Below are 26,129 nucleotides of genomic sequence, written 5' to 3'. Positions count from 1 at the left end.
TTGGTCAATTCAGTAATCCATAGATACTTTACGGCCAGATTCAAAGGTCTTGTTAAATCTTGTACCTTTTGTATTTTGAGTCTACAGTCTTGTTAAGAAAGAGACGTAAATATTAATGAGGACTTAGATACAGGAAGAATAATTAATCTTCCTTATTAATGTGACATTTCCATGATTTTGAACTAAATGTATATGGTAATTTTATTGTACAAAGTATTAAGTTAAATTAACTACAAAGAGAAGATAAAGTATTGTATTTAAATACTTTAATAAATTTGAATATTATTCTATGGAGTTTCCCAGTTGAAATTATTTCCCCTAGACTCTAAAAGACCTTTAAAGAACTCGGATCCAAAAATCTTGTTACATAAGAAATAAATGGTAACAGGCCACATTCTGAAGTTCTTTAAAAAAAAATTCTTATTCGCAACAAATGGGGTACCCGTCCGGGATCTCTGTTGTTCTAAGACATTGATCAAAAGAACAATATTAAAGTTATATACTGGGAATTTATCTTTAGTTAATTTCGAAATATTGATCATGGAAGATCACATTAAAGAGTTATTTGAAGATTTAACATTGTCAAAGCTGGACTCCTTGAAACTTCAAACGTGCTGGCAGATAGCCCGTAAATTGGGAGTGCCATACGATAGATATTATACAGCCAATACCGTAAGGGCAATAATTAGAAACAAATTGTTTCCAGGGGCCTCTAACCATCATGTAGCAGGAGATTCTGACTCTGAAAGTTTAGTTTCTCAAGTAAGCTACCAGAGATATGAAGTATTGCAGGGTGCAGCCGCTGTTCGGCATTCGCCCGTTACTGAAGGAATTCCTATTAATGGTCAGCCTGGCCCTCGCCAAGGTGCACGTCCAAAGGAATATCCACATACCGCCAGTTCAGTTCCCTCATTTTCGATACCATCGGGGCATATTTCTCAAAGTCAGTTTGAGAAATTAGAGAGACTATTTTACAGACTGCTCAAATTGAGGCTCAGCGTAAATTAAATGAAGAAGACTTTCGAAGGGAAACTCTCCGCTATATAAGACAACAACAAGAAGGAAATGTGAGTGAAAGATGTACTGAATCCTCAAATGATTCTTTCAATATACAAAAAGCTGCATCTATGGTTCCAAGATTTAATGACGGAGATTTAGATACTTATTTTGAAGTCTTTGAGAATCAAGCACGTGCTATGAGCTGGCCCCAACAACACTGGGCAACCTTTTTACATACTTCATTGTCTGGTAAAGCTCAAAGTTGTACGGCTACGTTACCTTTTGAGAAAAATGTGGATTATGATTCTGTTAAGAAGACTATCCTAAAGGCTTATGATCTCCTCCCAGTAAGTTATCAAAAAACCTTTAGAGCATTAAAACGCCAGCCAACTCAGTCGTATGTAGATTTTGCACGTGAAAAGAAAATCGCTTTTGAGAGATGGTGTAGAGCTTCTAACTGTAAATCTATGGAAAGTCTTTCCCAATTGATCCTGCATGAGGATTTTTATAATAATTTACCAGAAGACTTGCATAGGTATTTGATTAGTTGCCCCATAGTAAATATACTAGAAACAGCCTCGCTCGCCGATAATTATGAAATATCTCAACAATTGATTGGCGAAACAAAAAGTAAGGAAACGGTGACTAAATATGCCCCTAAGAAAGGACGATCCAATCTTACAGAGATGCGTCGCATACAGAATCCTTACCAGACCTATGATGCCTCCACGCCCATCAATAATAAATTTAGATCTAACTCTAGGAAAAGTTCAAAACCACTAAGGCATAACATTGAGTTGAACTGCACTTATTGTAATAAGAAAGGGCATGTAAGGAAATACTGTTATTGGCTAGAGAGGATACCAGGAACGAGCGACTTCGTTTCCCAACTCAGGTAATAGCTTCATCGACTACTCAAAAGAAACTGAACCCTAGTACCGAACAAGGTTCACAAGAACGAATCAGTAGTTATTCTAGATGACTCAATACTAGAGCTGTTTCAGAAAAAGATATTCACTCAGCTATGAGTCCCTACTTTGCTAAAGTGAAAGTTGGAATAGACGAGACTCAATTAGTTGAAATTAATTCCTTCCGTGATACTGGAAGTTATTTAACATTGTTGAAGCAGGACATACTTCCCGTAAGTGATATGACTCGCACAAAGCTAGATGTCTTATTAGAAGCCTATGGAGGCGCCATTATAAGTCCTAAGTGAAGGCGAAGATTTAGGTCTCGATTTATTGTTCAGTCGATCCTTACAACCCGGATCTTCAAATCTGAAATATTCTATGATCGGCCCTTTTCAAGATTCTGATATTAAAATGCTATCGAAAGAAGATTTAATAAGGGATCAGTTCCTTGATCCATCCCTAGAGAAATTACGAGAGATAGCTATTACAGAAGACGACGCCCAAGACCTGGACAATTGTTACTATCTTGCTAATGGTATATTAATGAGAAAGGAAAAGTCTCTTTTGTCTTCCGACGATCATCTGGCTACCAGCAAACATCTAGTAGTGCTACCTAACACCTTTAGAGAATTGGCCATTAGTTTCGCCCACCATAGTCCCATGGGAGGACATTTGGGAGTAAAGAAAACGCTGGGCAAAATAGCCAAGCATTTTCATTGGCCCAGAATGAAGAAGACTGTGGAAAACTATCTAAAAGGTTGTCAAGTCTGTCAAGTGACCGGCAAACCTTCGCACACACCTCCACCAGTTCCCCTCATCCGATTCCCGTCAGTGGTGAGCCCTTCTCACGCCCGATAATAGATTGTGTTGGTCCGTTACCCAAGACTAAACAAGGGAATCAATATCTGTTTACAATTATGGATGTCGTTACTCGATATCCTGAGGCTATCCCTTTGAGAAAAATTAATTCTCGCATCATTGTTCGAGCTTTGCAAAAATTTTTCTCACAGGTGGGGATTCCCCGAATAATTCAATCCGATCAAGGTTCAAATTTTACCTCTAAGATGTTTCGCGATGCCTTATCTCGCCTCGGAATTAAGTCCGTATTTTCTGTTGCTTATCACCCTCAGTCGCAAGGAGCCCTCGAACGATTTCATCAAACATTAAAATCAATGATGAGAGCGTACTGCGAGCAGTTTTCCAGAGATTGGGACGAAGGAATACCATTCCTCTTGTTCGCCTTAAGGGAAAGTGAACAAGAAAGCCCTGGGTTCAGTCCATTTGAATTAATTTACGGACACCAAGTACGCGGCCCCCTCGCCGTACTAAAAGATTCATGGACCGGAAAATCAGAACCCTTGCTTAAAACAACTCCAACTCTAATGCAAAAGCATTTGTCACAACTGAGGGAATTAGCCTCAAAAAACTTAGCTAAGGCCCAATCCAAGATGAAGCATTGTTATGACAAACACACACGCTCTCGCTTCTTCAAACCAGGTGACAGTGTGATGGCACAGAAATTCTTACCTGGACATGCTCTGCAACCTAGATACGAAGGTCCTTTGGAAGTGATTGAGCGGCTCAATGAGGTAAATTATGTACTACAAACTCCAGGAAAGAGAAAAGCCAAACATACTTATCACATAAACCAACTTAAGGCTTACCACCCTAGTATCGTACCAGTTTCGACAATTCTTCCTTTAGCTGAAACCGAAAATGTAAGTCTGCCCAGCATCTCTAAAGCGATAGAAGTACGTTTAAAAAATTCAGAGACATTGCAATCTCTTGATACCTTTCTTATGGACCTTGATTTGAAGAAAGCCAAAGATATCAAAGACTTGATATTACGTTATGAGGTTTTATTCGATGACGTCCCTTGGTGTTGTACATTGGGAATTCACTACATAGGTGTACAAGGAGCAAAGCCTTGCAAACAGTCACCTTATAGGGCAAGTCCACTCATCAAGAAACATTAAACAAAGAAGTAGAATTTTTGTTGTCCCATGGACTCATAGAACGGAGTAAAAGTCCGTGGGCCTCGCCCTGTATATTAGTTCCCAAGCCTGATGGAACTTCTAGAATGTGTACTGATTATCGTAAGGTTAATGCTCTCACGGTACCAGATGGTTTCCCACTACCCCGTATTGATGATCTAATAGACAGAGTATCAGGAGCCGCCTATGTCACCTGCCTGGATTTATTAAGGGGCTATTACCAAGTGCCGCTTACCCAGCGAGCCCAAGAAATATCCGCATTTACTATACAAGGTGGATTATTCAATTATCGTGTTATACCCTTCGGGTTGTGTAACGCGGCCTCTACCTTTCAGCGCCTGATGAACCTGCTGACCAATGATTTAGAAGGAGTGGATGCATATTTAGATGATTTTGTTATATATAGCAATGAGTAGGAACAACATTTAATTCGCCTGGAAACCTTATTTAAGAAGTTAGAAAAGTACAACTTCACCATAAATTTAGCCAAGTGTCAGTTTGGACAAGCCAAGATTAAATACCTCGGTATTGTATAGGTCAAGGTGAGGTACGTCCTGTTGATGTAAAAGTTAGAGCCATTGCCGAGTTTCCTATCCCTCAAGATAGAAAGTCTATACAGAGGTTCCTTGGAATGACTGGTTATTATCGACGTTTCTGTCCTAATTTTTCTCAGGTTGCATCTCCTCTTACTGAGTTAACCAGTAGCAAGATGAAGTTTTGCTGGACGAAAGATTGTGAGATAGCTTTTAATCGGTTGAAGCCGTTGCTTTCTTTGTCACCCGTATTGAAAAGTCCTGACTTTAATCAACCCTTCTATTTACACATCGATGCCAGCGGTTATGCTGTGGGGGCGGTGTTACTTCAGAAATCCCACTCTAATGATATTTTGCATCCTATATCTTATATTTCTTCAAAGTTGAAACGTCACCAAAAGAATTACGCAACTGTAGAGAAAGAAGCACTTGCCCTAGTAATATCTTTGGAACATTTTGACATTTATCTGGGAACCTCCCCCCATAAAATTATGGTATTTTCTGATCACAACCCTTTAATTTATATTAATTCTATGAAATCAAAGAACACCCGAATCCTCAGGTGGGCTCTGAGAATCAAACCTTATCTGATTGGTATTCAACACTTAAGTGGGTCCCTTAACATAATTGCTGATGCTCTTTCTCGCCCCTGAAAAAAAATGTATACCTTAAAATGTAAAGTTAAGTAATGAGTACTCTCAGAGCCTAATTTATATATATATTATATATTTTTGTTAATGATTTTCTTTTATATTGACAGTATGACTATGAAAGCTGTTTCATTGATGGGATGAAGTATTAAGTACACATGGATAACCCTGACAGTCATGTCCGAGACTCCTATTCTCGAATTATGAAAGCCATTCCAGATAGTTCTTCCGGCCATTGTTCCAAAAGCTCATCCTCTGACAAATAACCATGCTGATCGAGTCATTTCTTCTCCATTCTTCCGTCATACTACATGCCTTATTTACCAAGAGGACGCTTATTATGAAGGAGATATTACCAAGGGCGCTTGCAAACTCCCTACTGCGACCTATTGTCGTACGGGGGGGGGTGTTATATCTTTGAAATTGGTCATCCTGTGTTATTTAACTATTATAAGAGAATGTGTTCATCACTTAATATTATAGCGCGAAAGTCCCCGTTTATAGCTAAAATAGAGACATTCGGCATTATATTATTATCTGTTAATATATGAAAAATACCATGGTATTATCACTATTATCGTTATTATTACTATTATTGTTATTATCACTATTATTTTACTATTATGGTTAGGTAGGATTTCTTGTGTATATAGAGTTTAAGTCTCGGAACCATCCGGTGAATTGTTCAGTTGTTTATGTCCGGCTGGCTGACGTGGCTCAGCTGATCCAACCTGACGACACGTCAACAGACTGGCAAGTAGTCAGTCTGCTCCCAGCTCTAGCCCTGACAACTGATCGTATATTGGCTCTTACGGTGTACAGTTGAATGGTTTTGAGAATTGGACTCTAGAGCTGACTCACTTTGTTCCTCATTACTCTGAAAGATTCTTTTGATATTTATATTCTTGGTCAGTTCAGTAATCCATAGATACTTTACGGCCAGATTCAAAGGTCTTGTTAAATCTTGTACCTTTTGTATTTTGAGTCTACAGTCTTGTTAAGAAAGAGATGTAAATATTAATGAGGACTTAGATACAGGAAGAATAATTAATCTTCCTTATTAATGTGACATTTCCATGATTTTGAACTAAATGTATATGGAAATTTTATTGCACAAAGTATTAAGTTAAATTAACTACAAAGAGAAGATAAAGTATTGTATTTAAATACTTTAATAAATTTTAATATTATTCTATGGAGTTTCCCAGTTGAAATTATTTCCCCTAGCCTCTAAAAGACCTTTAAAGAACTCAGATCCAAAAATCTTGTTGAATAAGAAATAAATGGTAACAGGCCACATTCTGAAGTTCTTTAAAAAAAATTCTTATTGGCAACACGGCCATGGGAGAGGGGAGGTTGATTGGGTTGCAGCCAGGGACCACAGCCAAGGAAGGGGGGAGGTTGGTGGGAGTGCAGTCAGGGAGCGTGGCCACGGAAAAGCGGGAAGTTGGTGGGGGTGCAGTTAGGGAGCGTGACCATGGGAGGGGGCAGGCTGATGGGGGTGCAGCCAGGGAGCATTGCCACGGGAGGGGGAGGTTAGTAGGAGTGCTGCCAGGGAGCGTGGCCTCGGGAGGGGCGAAGGTTGGTTGGGGTACAGCCAGGAAGCGTGGCCAAGAGAGGTGGGAGGTTGGTGAGGTGCAGCCAGGGAGCATGGCCATGGGAGAGGGGAGATTGGTAGGGGTGCAGCCAGGGAGCGTGGCCACAGGAGGCGGGAGTCTCATGGGGGTGCAGCCAGGGAGCGTGGTCATGGGAGGGGTGATGTTGGTGGGGGTGCAGCCAGGGAGCATGGCCACGGGATGGAGGAGGTTAGTGGGGGTGCAGCCAGGGTGAGTGGCCACAGAAGGGGGGATGTTGGTGGGGGTGCAGCCAGGGAGAGTAGCCATTAATAACTTCACAACAGCATTAGCAAACATTGATTGGCACACTGAGCTAGAAATCAATACAGATATTGACGAATGTATTAATAATTTTCTAAAAAAGACTCAATACCTCTATAACAAGCACTGCCCTAAAAAAACTAAGCAGATGACAGCTAAGAGACTGAACAGTCCCTGGCTAACACCCAGCATTCTCAAATCCATAAATACAAAACACCAATATGAAAAACAGTACAGAATGGGTCACATAACCAGAGACCAAACAAAACGTTACTCGTCAATCCTAACCAGCCTGATAAGAAGGGCAAAAAAATTGTATTATGAGAACAGATTATCCAACTTACGAGGTGATATAAAAAAGACCTGGAAAACCCTATCAGAAATTCTGGGAACAAAAAAGATATCACGAAATAGCGAAATAAAATTAGCAAAATCAGATGAACCCCAACTCCCACCAACAGAAACAGCAAACAGACTCAATGATTTCTTCTCCACTATAGGACAAAACCTTGCCAATAAAATCCCAAGCTCAGATACCCCACCAAATGACTACCTCACCGGCAACTACCCGAACACACTGTTCCTAGCTCCGACTAACCCATACGAAGTCTCCCTTATTATCAACGCACTAAAAAACAAGGCAGGAGATTTAAATACCTTACCACCCTTTATATACAAAAAAGTGTCACAAGTGCTATCACCAATCATTGCAACACTCTTTAACAAATCCATTGAATCCTCCACCTTCCCTACAGTACTCAAAATAGCAAGGGTCACCCCGATCCACAAAGGAGGAGACCAAACAGAGTTGAATAACTATAGGCCAATATCCAACTTACACCCTCTCTCAAAAATCTTCGAAAAATTAATTCATAAACGAATCTACTCCTACCTTATCTCCCAAAACATACTCAACCCCTGCCAATTTGGATTCAGGCCTAATAAAAATACTAATGATGCTATTATACACATGCTAGAACATATATACACTGCAATAGAGAAAAAAGAAGTCCCACTGGGGATCTTCATTGACTTACGTAAAGCTTTTGATACAGTTGACCATGACTTGCTCCACGTAAAATTATCACACTATGGTATAAGAGGGCACTCCCTCAACTACCTCAAGTCATACCTCAGCAACAGAAGCCAATATGTGTACGCAAATGGGGCAAACTCTTCTGCACAACCAATTACAGTTGGTGTCCCACAGGGAAGTGTCCTTGGCCCTCTTCTCTTTCTCCTATACATAAATGACCTACCAAATGCTTCTCAATTACTCAAACCCACACTATTTGCTGATGACACAACATACGTCTTCTCCCACCCGAGCCCAGTCACGCTAGCCAATACTGTAAATACCGAATTACAGAAAATATCTACCTGGATGAGTACTAACAAACTTACACTAAACATTGACAAAACCTACTTCATTCAGTTTGGTAACAGAGCTACAGATGTCCCTCTTAACATAATGATAAACGGATCACCTATCACAAAGCTAACAGAGGGAAAATTCTTAGGAATCCACCTTGATAATAGACTCAAATTTCATACACATATACAACAAATTTCTAAGAAAATTTCCAAGACTGTAGGCATACTATCGAAGATACGGTACTATGCTCCACAGTCAGCCCTCCTGGCCCTATATCACTCTCTTATTTACCCCTATCTCACCTATGGAATTTGTGCATGGGGCTCAACAACAAGTAACCATCTCAGACCACTAATTACCCAACAAAAGGCTGCAGTTAGAATGATAACAAATTCTCACTACAGGCAGCACACTCCACCAATATTCAATACACTCAACCTACTCACCATACAAAACATCCATACTTATTACTGCACCTATTACATACATAGAACACTCAACTCTGATATTAACCCTCCCCTCAAACATCTCCTTGCCAACCTCAACAGAACACATGACCATAACACAAGGCACAGATCACTCTTTGATATTCCTCGTGTCCATCTCACGCTATGCAAAAACTCAATGCACATAAAAGGCCCTAAAATCTGGAATTCATTACCTGTAAATATAAAAGAAACACTACCTGTTTATAAATTCAAGTCTCTTCTCAAAGATCACTTACTCACCCAAAACCAAATAAATACTGAATAACTGAACCTTATAAATTGTATATCTTAAATGTTTCTCACAATTATATCACATAAATGTTAAACCTAAAACCCAATCTAACTTTATTTTTTTTTTAAATTCACTACCTAACAGAATACTCCATTCTACTGAATTTACAACAATGCATGCAACCATATGACCTGTCTTTGTAATACTCACTTGTGCTTTATAGTAATCAGTTTACATTAATGTTTTTCACTGATTTCATCATTGCTTAGTTAATCTTAAGTTAATTTTAAGCCAGCCCGTAATGCTATGCATAGTATAAGTGGCTTTGGCATGCTGCTCTTATCTGTATTTTTTTTTTGTACCTCTGTAAGTGTGCTCAAATTATAAATAAATAAATAAAATAAATAAATAAATTGAGTTGCAGCCAGGGACCACGGCCACGAGAGGGGAGAGGTTGGTGGGAGTGCAGCCAGGGAGCGTGGCCACAAGAAGGGGGAGGTTGGTGGAGGGGCAGCCAGGGAGCATGACCACGGGATAGGGGGAGGTTGGTGGAGGTGCAGCCAGCGAGCATGACCATGGGAGGGGGGGAGGTTGGTGAAGAAGCAGCCACGAAGCTTGACCATGGGAGGGGGGAGGTTGGTGGGGGTGCAGCTCGGGAGCGTGGCCACAGAAGGGGGGAGGTTGGTGGGGGTGCAGCCAGTGAGCGTGGCCACAGGAGGGGGGAGGTTCGACAGGGTGCAGCCAGGGAGCATGGCCACAAGAGGGGGAGGTTGGTGGGGGTGCAGCCAGGGAGCCTGGCCACAGGAAAGGGGCGGTTGGTGGGGGTGCATCCAGGGAGCATGGCCATGGGAGGGGGGACGTTGGTGGGAGTGCAGCCAGGGAGCGTGGCCACGAGAGAGGGGAGGTTGATGGGGTGCAACCAGGGTGTGTGGCCACAGGAGGGGGAGGATGGTGGGGGTGCAGCCAGGGAGCATGGCTGCAGAAGGGGGGAGGTTGGTGGGGTGCAGCCTGGGAGCGTGGGCACGAGAGGGAGAGGTTGGTAGGGGTGCAGCCAGGGAGCGTGGCCATGGGAGGGGGGAGGTTTTTGGGGGTGCAGCCAGGGAGCGTGGCCAAGGGAGGGGGAGGTTGGTGAGGGTGCAGCCAGGGAGCGTGGCCACGGGAGGCGGAGGTTGGTAGGGGTGCAGCCAGGTAGCATGGCCACGGGAGGGGGAGGTTGGTGGGGGTGCAGTCAGGAAGCATGGCCACTTGAGAGGGGAGGTTGGTGGGAGTGCAGCCAGGGAGCGTGGCCACGAGAGAGGGGAGGTTGGTGGAGGGGCAGCCAGGGAGCGTGTCCACGGGATGGGGGGAGGTTGGTGGAGGTGCGGCCAGGGAGCATGACCACGGGAGAGGTGGAGGTTGGTGGAGGAGCAGCCAGGGAGCATGACCATGGGAGGGGGGAGGTTGGTGGAGGTGCAGCCAGGCAGCGCGACCACTGAAGGGGGGGAGGTTGGTGGAGGTACAGCCAGGGAGCGTGGCCACGGGAGGAGGGAGGTTGGTGAGGGTGCAGCCAGGGAGCGTGGCCACGGAATGGGGGAGGTTGGTGGGGGTTCAGCCAGGGAGCGTGGCCACGGGAGGGGGGAGGCTGGAGGGGGTGCAGCCAGGGAGCATGGCCACGGGAGGGGGGAGGTTGGAGGGGGTGCAGCCAGGGAGTGTGGCCACGAGAGGGGGACGTTGGTGGTGGAGCAGCCAGGGAGCGAGGCCACGGGAGGGGGGAGGCTGGTGGGGGTGCAGCCAGGAAGCTTGGCCACGTGAGGGGGGAGGTTGGTGGGGGTGCAGCCAGGGAGCATGGCCACGGGAGGGGGAGGTTGGTAGGGGTGCAGCCAGTGAGCATGGCCATGGGATGGGGGAGGTTGGTGGGGTTGCAGCAAGGGAGCATGGCCACAGGGGGGGAGGTTGGTGGGGGTGCAGCCAGGGAGCATGGCCATGGGAGGGGGAGGTTGGTAGGGGCGCAGCCAGGGAGCATGGCCACAGAAGGGGGGAGGTTGGTGGGGGTGCAGCCAGGGAGCATGGCCACGGGAGGGGGAGGTTGGTAGGGGTGCAGCCAGGGAGCATGGCCACAGGAGGGGGGAGGTTGGTGGGGGTGCAGCCAGGAAGCATGGCCACAGGAGGGGGAGGTTGGTGGGGTGCAGCCAGGGAGCATTGCCACGGGAGGGGGCAGGTTGTTGGGGGTGCAGCTAGGGAGCATGGCCACAGGGGGGGAGGTTGGTGGGGGTGCAGCCAGGGAGCATGGCCATGGGAGGGGGACGTTGGTAGGGGCGCAGCCAGGGAGCATGGCCACGGGGAGGGGGAGGTTGGTTGGGGTGCAGCCAGAGAGCGTGGCCACGGAAAAGTGGGAAGTTGGTGGGGGTGCAGTTAGGGAGCGTGACCATGGGAGGGGGCAGGCTGATGGGGGTGCAGCCAGGGAGCGTTGCCACGGGAGGGGGAGGTTGGTAGGAGTGCCGCCAGGGAGCGTGGCCTCGGGAGGGGCGAAGGTTGGTTGGGGTATGTTGCAACACCTGAATGGGTTACAATGTATATTATGTATATTATGATTATGAATATAATGTATATATATAATTATCACCTTTTCATATAATTTTTTATTGCTTATATTTGTGATAATAGATAAATCGTAAATATATTGCTTTATATTATTATTATTTGACTTAGCTAAATTTTGTGAGGTAGGATGTTACATATTATGTGCTCAGTTCAAGTCTTGATTGTCTACTGTAATTATTGCTCTTTGCTCGTTAGACTGCCGGCTTCTCGTTGTTGCTGGGCAGCAACCCACGGAGCTATCACGTGATCGAGGGGGGGGGTGTCCTCACCTCGCCTAAAGTATTCAGTCTGGTCTAGACTCTCTTGGTGGTTGGACAGATAGTCTGTCTCATTATTCTTGTTAGTTCTGTAGAACTCTGTTCACAGAACAGTGTATAGACTTAGTGATTTTCGACGTTGTACTGAGGTTGTGTGTCACATAGACACTCGAAACATCTCGGGTCCTGAGCTGTAGCTTCTCACCTAATTTGTACTGGTATCTGTGTATTATCACAGTCGGGGATTTTCTCATGCTGAACTTAGATTCAGTAGTATGGGAGTTTTGTGACTTTTGTGGAGGATCTGCAGATGGTCCCTACTTAATGTCGTTATATTATCTCCTTGTTCCTGATTCTGTGTCTCAGTTGCTTGTTATATTGCTATTGGGTTTAGCATTCTTTTTGTTGTTCAAGCAGACTGTTCTGATTGCCAGTTGGTCAAGAAGTTAGTTTATGTGAGGACTTTGTCAGTCACTTGTTTAAGTCTAGTCGAGTCTTGAGACATAGTGAACTACTTAGAGCACTAACACACATACATACACACTTGTACATATTTGTAATATCTTATTAAATGTTAATGTACCAGACGGTACTTAAGAATTATAAATGTGATATGTGCTTTCAGCACAATAATATTGTACTCGAGAGAAGTGATATTATTTTGATTACTGTGATTAATTTAATTTAATTTGATAATATACCTCTAGACTTAATAAATTTATTAAATTTTAATTTATCTAGTTAGTAGCCTACCAGTTGTAATCCTGAAGCACTATTGAATAATACTGAATTCTAATGGATAATTGGACAAGGATACTGACTGCTTGTTATGAAAACCCAGTAACAGGCTGGATGCTAGAAGAGCAGTCCTTTCTAGTATTCACTGGAGATCTCTAAGCTTTTAGAATCGCGTTTTTTGTAACAAATGGGGGCCTGTCCGGGATGCTCTTGATCCAAGGTGTTGGAGAAATTGTTCAGTTTGACATACTAGTAACTCTATGATCAAACACTTTGAGTACTTTCCTAATCTGAAGACTTTGAGTTTAGTCTTGTACGACATACCAGGTGTACGTATGTACCTGACTGAGTCTCTTGAGCCAAGGAGATGGAAATACTTTGAGTTTAGTCTTGTACAACATACCAGGTGGATGTATGTACCTGACTGAGTCTCTTGAGCCAAGGAGATGGAAATACTGTTTATGAGTTTTAGCTCTAACGCCACCAACACTAAAATTCCTATTAGGATTATAGTTTCCAATAATCACTCTCTCGTAGTACACTTATTTTCGTGATGTATGCCAAAGTGAAACAGTTAATTGTTACTCTGACTCTGAGTTGAGTACATTAAAACTTCAGACGTGTTGGCGAGTAGCCAAATATCTCGGTGTGACGTATAACAGGTGTATAACAGGAATTACACCGCAGAAACTGTCAGAGCGTTAATTAAAGATATATTGTTTCCTGCTCATACAGATATGTCTGATTATGATTCAGATTCAGAAAGCCTAGTGTCACAATTAGGAAGTATGACTATTTGATGAAGTAGAAGAAAGAGCAACTAAGGCAGAAGTGAGCCTAGTGTCTGAGCCTAGTGTAGCTCAGTTCTCGCTCACGCCTTCCCTCCTAACTGTTAGCTTGACGCAGCCTAATACTAGTACTGTGTATGCTACACCTGTATCTACTTATCATAGACCAGATCTAGACACTCAAGAGACGGCTGGACAAGGTGCCCGACCAAACGACCGTCCAGACCATGTTAGAGTCCTTACTCCTCCATTACCCACTGGTCCTATCTCTCAGGAACAGTTTGAGAGGTTTGAACGCCTCATTATGTTGCAGACTGCACAAATAGAGGCACAGAAGAAATTGAACGAAGAAGATTTCCAGAGAGAAAATGTTCGTCTGGGAAGACAACAGACTGATAGATCACAGGACACATTTAATTGCAGAAAGCTGCATCCATGGTTCCTAAGTTTTTTGAGAGTGACTTAGACACCTATTTTGATGTGTTTGAGAACCAGGCTCGTGCTATGAACTGGCCACATAAGCACTGGGCTACAGTGTTGCATACAGCTTTGACAGGAAGAGCTCAAACTTGTACTGCTGCTTTACCATTTGCCAAGTACATTAGTTATGACGCTGTCAAGCAAACTATTCTAGAGACCTATAACTTGTTGCCTGTAAGTTATCAAAGTGCATTTCGTACATTACAACGACGACAAGATCAAACTTGTGTAGAGTTTGCTCGTGAGAAAAGTTTCATTTGAGAGGTGGTGTAGGTCTGCCAAGTGTAACAACTACGACAGTCTAGTTCAGTTGTAACTACATGAAGAGTTTAACAACTGTATGTCTGCTGACATACAAGAATATCTGATCGATCATACTACCTCGGATATTCTGGAAACTGCAGCATTAGCAGACAATTACGAGATTTCTCACAAACTTGTACGTACTAAAACACAGAGAAACACGGTAACTAAAAATTGTCCTAGAAGTTGGCAACCTAAATCAGCTGCTCAGTGCCGGCCTGATGTACCTGCTACTGTAACTTCTCGTACCTTTACCAGGAAAACTCATAATCCTGAATCTGTCTCTGTGGCTAGACAGAAATCTAATATCGAGAAAAAGAAAGTAAAATGTACATATTGTAACAGAAAAGGACATGCTAGAGAGTATTGCTATAAGTTGGAAAGAGATGCGAGAGACAGTCGTGCGGCTGGCGCCCCCACACAAGTCGTATCCACTTCAGAGCAACAAAGGCACCAAAATCCTAGTAATACCTCTGATCCTACTGTTTTAGATAATATTACTAAGGACAGATGACTAGCATCAGAAAGTGTATCTGATGAAAAGATTCGTTCAGCGATGAGTCCTTACTTTTCAAGAGGTAGAATAGGAATTGACGAATCACATCTAACTGAGATAATTACTTTCAGAGACACTGGCAGTTATCTGACGTTATTGAGAGAAGATGTACTGCCCATAACTGACGATACGTATACCAAGATAGATGTATTGTTAGAAGCCTATGGAGGGGCTGTTATAAAAGTACCTCTTCATAAAGTTTACATTGAAACAAGCTATTATACTGGTTATATTTCAGTGGGTATATCCAGTGGTGTATTTCCCATCAGGTCAGTGGACTTGTTGATAGGGAACGATATCCTTCATGCTGGTATATGTAAAGAACCACTTGTGATTGATAATAACACTGATGATAATTATGCCATTGAAGCTTGTAGAGAGAAACCTATTTTATTTCCTCTCAGTGCAATTACTAGAGCTATGTCAAAGATTCAACAACCATCCTTGTCTCCTGTTGAGTTAGTGGATGACAATGATTTGGGCTTGAATATGTTGTTTAGTGACGCTCTGCGCCCAGGAACATTAACACTGACTCCCCCCCAGTCATCAACCTAGTCAGGACACAACTGACGTTAAATTTCTAACTCATGATGATTTAATCAAGGATCAGTTTGTTGATCAGTCACTGGAAAGACTGAGAGATATAACAGTTACTGAGAGTGAAGCAAAGGATCTCGATAATTGTTACTATTATAGTAACGCTGTACTGATGGAGAAAAATACATGTAAGTTGTCAGCTGACTGTGTTTCCACCACAGTCAAGCATCTCGTAGTGTTACCAGTTACATTTCGTGAACAAGCCATTGATTTTGCTCACAATAGTCCCATAGGAGGACATTTGGGTGTCAAGAAGACACTCGGTAAACTGGCAAAACATTTTACTTGGCCAAAGATGAAGGAAACAGTAGCTGATCATGTGCGACGTTGCCACGTGTGTCAAGTGACAGGCAAGCCTGCAACGCACACTCCACCTACACCTCTCGCTATGAGCTTAAGTAGCAAAGTTCAGTTCATCTGGACTAGTGATTGTTCAGATTTGTTCAAAAGGTTGAAGCATCTGCTTTCCTCTGTTCTTGTGAAGTCCTAATTTCAATCTTCCCTTCTTTTTACATATAGATGCCAGTGGCTATGCAGTGGGTGCTGTGCTGCTCCAACAGTCAACACCCACTGATATTCTCCATCCTATATGTTACTATTCATCTAAGCTCAAACAACACCAGAAAAATTATGCTCTAGCTCTTGTGGTGTCCTTTGAACATTTTGACGAGTATTTGGGCACTTCCCCATTTAAAATTTACGTAATTTTATGCCCAAATACCTTTTGTTACTTGCTATGTCAAATTCAGTACAGTAACTTAATCCCTCCAGCCCATATTAACTATGTATACTCATGTCTAATTATTATATTTATATATTCACAGTATTGTTGTGAGTAAGGAGACATAAGCTGAGTGTTGAGTGGGTAGTGTTGTGTGGGAGATGTTACTGCGTGATGCAACACTGTCCTGCCGCAGACCCCCCCCCTCACTACACACCTTAAGCTGTTTCATACTCAGATGTCCATACTGCATAGCATTCCACAACCACCACTTAAGAGTGGAATGCAGTCTCCTCTACTATGATCGAGCCTCATCGTGCCCTACTTGTATACGTTATCCTGTCTCTACACTGATGTACATAACCACGAGTATGCGGAGATACGATACTGTGTACTGCCCTAGTACTAGGGGCATATCATAGTGACAGACGCTGTGAAATTGTAGAGGTGCTTGACGCAAGAGTGACTCTGATTAATGTTTATATTAAATTGTATTGATATGAGTAATCGGTAATAATGTGAAAGACATTAATGCAACTCCTAGTGTGACCGTTTGTCGTGTTGGGGGGGGGTGTTGCATCCCCTGAATGGGTTACAATGTATATTATGTATATTATGATTATGAATATAATGTATATATATAATTATCACCTTTTCATATAATTTTATATTCCTTATATTTGTGATAATAGATAAATCGTAAATATATTGCTTTATATTATTATTATTTGACTTAGCTAAATTTTATGAGGTAGGATGTTACATATTATGTGCTCAGTTCAAGTCTTGATTGTCTAACTACTGTAATTATCGCTCTTTGCTCGTTAGACTGCCGGCTTCTCGTTGTTGCTGGGCAGCAACCCAAGGAGCTAACACGTGATCGAGGGGGGGGGTGTCCTCACCTCGCCTAAAGTATTCAGTCTGGTCTAGACTCTCTTGGTGGTTGGACAGATAGTCTGTCTCATTATTCTTGTTGGTTCTGTAGAACTCTGTTCATAGAACATTGTATAGACTTAGTGATTTTCGAAGTTGTACTGAGGTTGTGTGTCACATAGACACTCGAAACATCTCGGGTCCTGAGCTGTAGCTTCTCACCTAATTTGTACTGGTATCTGTGTATTATCACAGTCGGGGATTTTCTTATGCTGAACTTAGATTCAGTAGTATGGGAGTTTTGTGTCTTTTGTGGAGGATCTGCAGATGGTCCCTACTTAGTGTCGTTATATTATCTCCTTGTTCCTGACTCTGTGTCTCAGTTGCTTGTTATATTGCTATTGGGTTTAGCATTCTTTTTGTTGTTCAAGCAGACTGTTCTGATTGCCAGTTGGTCAAGAAGTTAGTTTATGTGAGGACTTTGTCAGTCACTTGTTTAAGTCTAGTCGAGTCTTGAAACATAGTGAACTACTTAGAGCACTTACACACATACATTCACACTTGTACATATTTGTAATATCTTATTAAATGTTAATGTACCAGACAGTACTTAAGAATTATAAATGTGATATGTGCTTTCAGCACAATAATATTGTACTCGAGAGAAGTGATATTATTTTGATTACTGTGATTAATTTAATTTAATTTGATAATATACCTCTAGAATTAATAAATTTATTAAATTTTAATTTCTCTAGTTAGTAGCCTACCAGTTGTAATCCTGAAGCACTATTGAATAATACTGAATTCTAATGGATAATTGGACAAGGATACTGACTACTTGTTACGAAAACCCAGTAACAGGCTGGATGCTAGAAGGGCAGTCCTTTCTAGTATTCACTGGAGATCTCTAAGCTTTTAGAATCGCGTTTTTTGTAACAGGGTACAGCCAGGAAGCGTGGCCAAGAGAGGTGGGAGGTTGGTGGGTTGCAGCCAGAGAGCATGGCCATGGGAGGGGGGGGGTTGGTGGAGGTGCAGCCAGGGAGCATGACCACAGGAGGGGGGGAGGTTGTTGAAGAAGCAGCCAGGAAGCATGACTACTGAAGGGGGGAGGTTGGTGGGGGTGCAGCCAGGGAGCGTAGCCACAGAAGGGGAGGAGGTTGGTGGGGGTGCAGCCAGGGAGCGTGGCCACGGGAGGAGGGGAGGTTGGTGGAGGGGCAGCCAGGGAGTGTGACCACGGGATGGGGGGAGGTTGGTAGAGGTGAAGCCAGGGAGCATGACCACGGGAGGGGGAAAGGTTGGTGGAGGAGCAGCCAGGGAGCGTGACCACGGGAAAGGGGAGGTTGGTGGAGGTGCAGCCAGGGACCGTGGCCATGGGAGGGGGGAGGTTGGTGGGAGTGCAGCAAGGGAGGGTGACCACGGGAGGGGGAGATTGATGGGGTGCAAACAGGGTGCGTGGCCATGGGAGGGGAGGATGGTGGGGTGCAGCCAGGGAGCGTGGCCACAGAAGGGGGGAGGTTGGTGGGGTGCAGCCACAGAGCATGGCCACAGGAGGGGGGAGGTTCGACGGGGTGCAGCCAGGGAGCATTGCCACAGGAGGGGGAGGATGGAGGGGGTGCAGCCAGGGAGTGTGGCCACTGGAAAGGGGAGGTTGGTGGGGGTGCAGCCAGGGAGCATGGCCATGGGAGGGGGAGTTTGGTGGGAGTGCAGCCAGGGAGCGTGGCCACGGGAGGGGGGAGGTTGATGGGGTGCAACCAGGGTGCGTGGCCACGGGAGAGGGAGGATGGTGGGGTGCAGCCAGGGAGCATTGCCACTAGGGGGAGGTTGGTAGGGGTGCAGCCAGGGAGCGTGGCCACAAGAGGGGGAAGGTTGGTAGGGGTGCAGCCAGGGAGCATGGCCACGAGAGGGAGAGGTTGGTAGGGGTGCAGCCAAAGAGCGTGGCCACGGGAGGGGGGGAGGTTGGTGGGGGTGCAGCCATGGAGCGTGGCCATGGGAGAGGGGAGGTTTCTGGGGGTGCCGCCAGGGAGCGTGGCCACGGGAGGGGGAGGTTGGTGAGGGTGCAGCCAGGGAGCGTGGTTACGGGAGGGGGAGGTTGGTAGGGGTGCAGCCAGGTAGCATGGCCACGGGAGGGGGGAGGTTGGTGGGGGTGCAGTCAGGAAGCATGGCCACTTGAGGGGGGAGGTTGGTGGGAGCGCAGCCAGGGAGCGTGGCCCCGAGAGGGGGGAGGTTGGTGGAGGGGCAGCCAGGGAGCGTGTCCACGGGATGCGGGGAGGTTGGTGGAGGTGCAGCCAGGGAGCATGACCACTGGAGAGGGGAAGGTTGGTGGAGGAGCAGCCAGGGAGCGTGACCACGGGACGGGGGAGGTTGGTGGAGGTGCAGCCAGGGAGCGTGGCCACTGAAGGGGGGAGGTTGGTGGGGGTACAGCCAGGGAGCGTGGCCATGGGAGGAGGGAGGTTGGTGGGGGTTCAGCCAGGGAGCGTGGCCACGGGAGGGGGGAGGCTGGTGGGGGTGCAGCCATGAAGAGTGGCCACAGGAGGGGGAGGTTGGATGGGGTGCAGCCAGGGAGCATGGCCACAGGAGGGGGGAGGTTGGAGGGAGTGCAGCCAGGGAGCATGGCCACGAGAGGGGGAGGTTGGTGGTGGAGCAGCCAGGGAGCATGGCCACGGGAGGGGGGAGGCTGGTGGGGGTGCAGCCAGGGAGCATGGCCATGGGATGGGGAGATTGGTGGGGGCACAGCCAGGGACCGTGCCCATGGGAGGGGGCTTAGGCTAGTGGGCGTGCAGCCAGGGAGCATTACCACGGGAGGGGGGAAGTTGGTGGGGGTGCAGCCAGGGAGCGTGGCCACGGGAGGGGGAGGTTGGTAGGGGTGCAGCCAGGGAGCATGGCCACAGGAGGGGGGAGGTTGGTGGGGGTGCAGCCAGGAAGCGTGGCCAAAGGAGGGGGAGGTTGGTGGGGTGCAGCCTGGGAGCATTGCCATGGGAGGGGGCAGGTTGTTGGGGGTGCAGCCAGGGAGCGTGGCCACTGGACGGTGGAGGTTGGTAGGGGCGCAGCCAGGGAGCGTTGCCACAGGAGGGGGGAGTCTTGTGGTGGTGCAGCCAGGGAGCGTGGCAACAGGAGGGGGGATGGTGGGGGTGCAGCCAGGGAGCGTGGCCACGAGAGGAGAGAGGTTGGTGGGGGTGCAGAAAGGGTTCGTTGCCACGGAAGGGGAGGAGCTTGGTAGGGGTGCAGCCAAGGAGCGTGGCCACGGGAGGGGAGGTTGGTGGGAGTGCAGCCAGTGAGCGTGGCCACGGGAAAGGGGAGGATGGTGGGGGTGCAGCCAGGGAGCGTATCAATGGGAGGGGGGAGGTTGGTGGGGGTGCAGCCAGGGAGCGTGGCCACGGGAGGGGGGAGGTTGATGAGGTGCAAACAGGGTGCGTGGCCACGGGAAGGGGGAGGATGATGGGGGTGCAGCCAGGGAGCGTGGCCACAGGAGGAGGGGTTTGGTGGGGTTGCAGCCAAGGAGCATGGCCACGGGAGGGGGAGGTTGGTGGGAGTGCAGCCAGTGAGTGTGGCCATGGGAGGGGGAGGTTGGTGGGGGTGCAGCCAGGGAGCATGGCCACGGGAGTGGGCAGGTTGGTGGGGGTGCAGCAAGGGAGCGTGGCCACGGGAGGGAAGTTTGGTGGGGTTGCAACCAAGGAGCGTGGACACAGGAGGGGAGAGGTTGGTGGGAGTGCAGCCAGTGAGCGTGACCACGGGAGGGGGGAGCTTGGTGGAGGTGCAGCCAGGGAGCATGGCCACTGGAGGGGGGAGGTTGGTGGTGGTGCAGCCAGGGAGCGTGGCCACGGGAGGGGGAGGTTGGTGGGGTGCAGCCAAAGAGCATTGCCACGGGAGGGGTGGAGATTGGTGGCGGTGCAGACAGGGAGCGTGGCAACGCAAGGGAGAGGTTGGTGGGGGCGCAGCCAGGGACCGTGGCCAAGGGAGTGGGGTTAGGCTGATGGGGGTGCAGCCAGGGAGCATGGCCACGGGAGGAGGGAGGTTGGTGGGGGTGCAGCCAGGAAGTGTGGCCAGGGGAGGGGGAGGTTGGTAGGGGTGCAGCCAGGGAGCATGGCCATGGGAGGGGGGAGGTTGGTGGGGGTGCAGTCAGGAAGTGTGGCCACAGGAGTGGGGAGGTTGGTGGGTTGCAGCCAGGGAGCGTTGCCAAGGGAGTGGGCAGGTTGGTGGGGGTGCAGCAAGGGAGCGTGGCCACAGGAGGGGGGTTTGGTGGGGTTGCAGCCAAGGAGCATGGCCACTGGAGGGGGAGGTTGGTGGGAGTGCAGCCAGGGAGCGTGGCCACGGGAGGGGGGAGTTTGGTGGACGTGCAGCCTATGAGCGTGGCCACGGGAGGGGGAGGTTTTTGGGGGTGCTGCCAGGGAGCATGGCCATGGAAAGGGATGTAGTTGGTGGATGTGCAGCCAGGGAGCGTGGCCACGGCAGGGGAGGTTGGTGGTGGTGCAGCCAAGGAGCGTGGCCACAGGAGGGGGGAAGGTTGGTAGAGGTGCAGCCAGGGAGCGTGGCCACGGGAGGGGGGAGGTTGTTGGGGGTGCAGCCAGGGAGCATAGCCACCGGAGGGGGAGGTTGGTGGGGGTGCAGGCAGAGAGCGAGGCCACGGGAGGGGGGGAGGTTGGTGGAGGTGCAGCCAGGGAGCTTGGCCACGGGAGGGGGGAGGTTGTTGGGGTGCAGCCAAGGAGCTTGGCCACAGGAGGGGGGAGGTTGTTGGGGGTGCAGCCAGGGAGCGTATCCACAGGAGGGGTGGAGGTTGGTGGTGGTGCAGTCAGGGAGCGGGGCCACGGGAGGGGGAGGTTGGTGGAGGTGCAGCCAGGGAGCATGGCCACGAGGGGGGGAAGTTGGTGGGGTGCAGCCAGAGAGCATGGCCACGGGAGGGCGGAGGTTGGTGGAGGTGCAGCCAGGGAGCATGGCCACGAGAGGGGGGAGTTTGGTGGGGTGCAGCCAGAGAGCGTGGCCACGGGAGGGCGGAGGTTGGTGGAGGTGTAACCAGGGAGCGTGGCCAAGGGAGGGGGAGGTTTCTGGGGGTGCAGCCAGGGAGCGTGGCCACGGGAGGTGGGAGGTTGGTGGAGGTGCAGCCTGGGAGCGTGACCACGGAAGGGGGAGGTTTTTGGGGGTGCTGCCAGGGAGCGTGGCCACGGAAGGGGGGAAGGTTGGTGGAGGTGCGGCCAGGGAGCGTGGCCACGGGAGGGGAGGTTGGTGGTGGTGCAGCCAGGGAACGTGGCCACAGGAGGGGGGAAGGTTGGTAGAGGTGCAGGCAGGGGGCGTGGCCACGGGAGGAGGGAGGTTGTTGGGGGTGCATGCAGGGAGCATGGCCACGGGTGGGTGAGGTAGGTGGGGGTGCAGGCAGAGAGCGTGGCCACGGGAGGGGGGCAGGTTGGTGGAGGTGCATCCAGGGAGCGTGGCCACGGTAGGGGGGAGGTTGTTGGGGGTGCAGCCAGGGAGCGTGGCCACGGGAGGGTGGAGGTTGGTGGGGGTGCAGCCAGGGAGCGTGGCCACAGGAGGGAGAGGTTGGTGGGGGTGCCGCCAGGGAGCGTGGCCACGGGACGAGGGAGGTTGGTGGAGGTGCAGCCAGGGAGCGTGGCAACGGGAGGGGGGGAGATTGGTGGGGGTGCAGCCAGGGAGCGTTGCCACAGTTGGGGGAGGTTGGAGGGGGTGCAGCCAGGGAGCGTGGCCACGGGAAGGGGGGTGGTTGGTGGCGGTGCAGCCATTGAGCGTGGCCACAGGAGGGGGGAGGTTGGTGATGGTGCAGCCAGGGAGCGTGGCCACGGGAGGGGGTAGGTTGGTGGAGGTGCAGCCAGGGAGCGTGGCCACGGGAGGGGGTGGTTGGTGGGGTGCAGCTAGGGAGCATGGCCACTTGAGGGGGGGAGGTTGGTGGAGGTGCAGCCAGGGAGCGTGGCCACGGGAGGGGGAGGTTGGTGAGGTGCAGCCTGGGAGCGTTGCCACGGGAGGGGGAGGTTGGTGAGGTGCAGCCAGTGAGCGTTGCCACGGGAGGGGGGATGTTGGTGGGGGTGCAGCCAAGGAGGGTGGCCACGGGAGGGGGGATGTTGGTGGGGTGCAGCCAGGCAGCGTGGCCACGGGAGGGGGTAGGTTGCATGAACAGTTAGTATGACCCAGGTTTGACGGTACTGAACGTGTACGAACGTAGCAGAAGGTATTTTACTGCAGGTGTATGAACGCACCACGAAGTATGATACTGAACGTGTATGAACGTTCCACGACAAATGATACTGAACATGTATGAACGTACCAGGTATGGTACTGGACGAATGTGAACGTTGCACAAGGTATAGTATTGGAGATCGATGAACGTTCGACGTATAGTACTGAACGTGTATGAATATAGCAAGAGTTATGGTACTGAACGTGTATGAACCTAACAAAAAGTATAGTACCGAACGTGTATGAACGTAACACATGGTATGGCAGTGAATGTGTATGAACGTAACACAAAGTATGGCAGTGAACGTGTATGAACGTAACACAAGGTATGGCAGTGAATGTGTATGAACGTAACAAAATACGGCAGTGAATGTGTATGAACGTAACACAAGGTATGGCACTGAACGTGTATGAACGTAACACAAGCTATGACACTGAACGTAACAGAAAGCATGGTTCGGAACGTGTTTGAATGTAGCATGTAATATGGCATTATACGTGTGTGAACGAGCCAGGAATGGTAATGAACGTTTATGAACGTACCAAAAGGTATGGATTGTACTGAACGTGTATTAACGTAGCGCAAGGTATCGTACTGAACGTGTATGAACGTAGCACGATGTATGGTACTAAACCTGTATCAACGAAGGTATGGTACTGGTCCAGTACCAGACCTTGTGCTACGTTCATACTCATCCAGTACCAGACCTTGTGTTACGTTCATTCACGTTCAGAACTATACCTTGTGCTACGTTCATACACGTTCAGTATCACCTTCTGTTACATTCATAAACGTCGAACACTGGACGTGTATGAACGTAACACAAGGTCTGGTACTGGACGTGTATGAACGTAACACAAGGTCAGGTACTGGACGTGTATGAACGTAACACAAGGTCTGGTACTGGACGTGTATGAACGTAGCACATGGTCTGGTACTGGACGTGTATGAACGTAACACAAGGTCTGGTACTGGACGTGTATGAACGTAACACAAGGTCTAGTACTGGACGTGTATGAACCAAGCACAAGGTCTGGTACTGGATGTGTATGAACGTAACACAAGGTCTGGTACTGGACGTGTATGAACGTAACACAAGGTCTGGTACTGGACGTGTATGAACGTAACACAAGGTCTGGTACTGGACATGTATGAACGTAACACAAGGTCTGGTACTGGACGTGCATGAACGTAGCACAATGTCTGGTACTGGACGTGTATGAACGTAACACAAGGTCTGGTACTGGACGTGTATGAACGTAGCACAGGGTCTGGTACTGGGCTTGTATGAACCTAACACAAGGTCTGGTACTGGACGTGTATGAACGTAGCATAGGATCTGGTACTGGACGTGTATGAACGTAGCACAAAGTCTGGTACTAGACGTGTATGAACGTAGCACAGGATCTGGTACTGGACGTGTATGAACGTAACACAAGGTCTGATACTGGACGTGTATGAACGTAGCACAGGATCTGGTACTGGACGTGTATGAACGTAGCACAAGATCTGGTACTGGACGTGTATGAACGTAGGGCAGGATCTGGTACTGGACGTGTATGAACGTAACACAAGGTCTGGTACTGGACGTGTATGAACGTAGCACAGGATCTGGTACTGGACGTGTATGAACGTAGCACAAGATCTGGTACTGGACGTGTATGAACGTAGGGCAGGATCTGGTACTGGACGTATATGAACGTAACACAAGGTCTGGTACTGGACGTGTATGAACGTAGCACAGGATCTGGTACTGGACGTGTATGAAAGGAACACAAGGTCTGGTACTGGACGTGTATAAACGTAGCACAGGATCTGGTACTGGACGTGTATGAACGTAGCACAAGGTCTGGTACTGGACGTGTATGAACGTAGCACAGGATCTGGTACTGGACGTGTATGAACGTAGCACAAGGTCTGGTACTGGACGTGTATGAACGTAGCACAAGGTCTGGTACTGGACGTGTATGAACGTAACACTGAGCCTCACCCCCGTCACACACAACGTAACACTGAGCCTCACCCCCCGTCACACACAACGTAACACTGAGCCTCACCCCCGTCACACACAACGTAACACTGAGCCTCACCCCCGTCACACACAACGTAACACTGAGCCTCACCCCCGTCACACACAACGTAACACTGAGCCTCACCCACGTCACACACAACGTAACACTGAGCCTCACCCCCGTCACACACAACGTAACACTGAGCCTCACCCCCGTCACACAATGTTTACATCCACTACCTAAAAACTTAACTTCCCTTAATTTACTCTGGTATGCATCAGAAGTGTGTTTAAATTTATTTAATATTACTTAAAATTAATGATTCATATTTTTGTCCTAATTCTCAGATCTCTCTATATATATATAAATTTATATATATACATGTATATATATATATATATATATATATATATATATATATATATATATATATATATATATATATATATATATATATATATATATATATATATATATATATATATATATATATAAAACAATATTATATAACAATATTATATAATATATGTTACCTTGTTCAGAGCGTCTCTCTTCGTCTTGTACATGCTGGTCAGGTATGTGGTTTAAACTGACATCTCTCAAGTCAGACTCATTATTCTGGTGTATCAGTGTGCCTGAGACGGCGGTCAACCTCCCCACCATGACCAGGAGTGGAGACAGTAGCAGGAGTAGAGCCATAGCTTGACACACAACAGAGTGGAACAACTCTCCGTCAAGCACTAACCTCATGCCTTGCATGACAGCTTGCATGGTTGCCACCCACTGTGACTCACTCTTACCAATAACATGCGCATGCTTCTCCTTCCACTGATGAATTCTAACATAATGTTAATAGTTCAAATGGGTAAAAAGCCTTTCGTATAATCTTTCATTTACCAGCGGCATAAATATTCCAGAGGAACTTGTAATAAAAATGGTGTGGAAATAGAGGGAGAAATATTGAAGGTAGAGGTTGACAAC

General features: G+C 47.8%; 1 protein-coding gene across 2 annotated transcripts in view; it reads right to left on the bottom strand.

The window, feature by feature from the left end:
• The window catches only part of LOC128694952 (fibrinogen-like protein 1), a 106,621-nt gene extending 80,701 nt beyond the window's left edge, over positions 1-25,920 (bottom strand). For both annotated transcript variants that reach the window (XM_070094396.1, XM_070094397.1), the window contains exon 1: positions 25,682-25,920. In XM_070094396.1, coding sequence (XP_069950497.1) covers positions 25,682-25,919 — 238 coding nt within the window. In that variant the 5' untranslated portion in view covers position 25,920. The remainder of the gene's footprint in view (positions 1-25,681) is intronic.
• Positions 25,921-26,129: the final 209 nt, after the last annotated feature.

This window comes from Cherax quadricarinatus, chromosome 45 (genome assembly GCF_038502225.1).
Source record: "Cherax quadricarinatus isolate ZL_2023a chromosome 45, ASM3850222v1, whole genome shotgun sequence".
NCBI classification, from domain to species: Eukaryota; Metazoa; Arthropoda; class Malacostraca; order Decapoda; family Parastacidae; genus Cherax; species Cherax quadricarinatus.
Note: the sequence above shows the minus strand (reverse complement) of the source record. Positions and strands in the feature narration are given on the sequence as shown.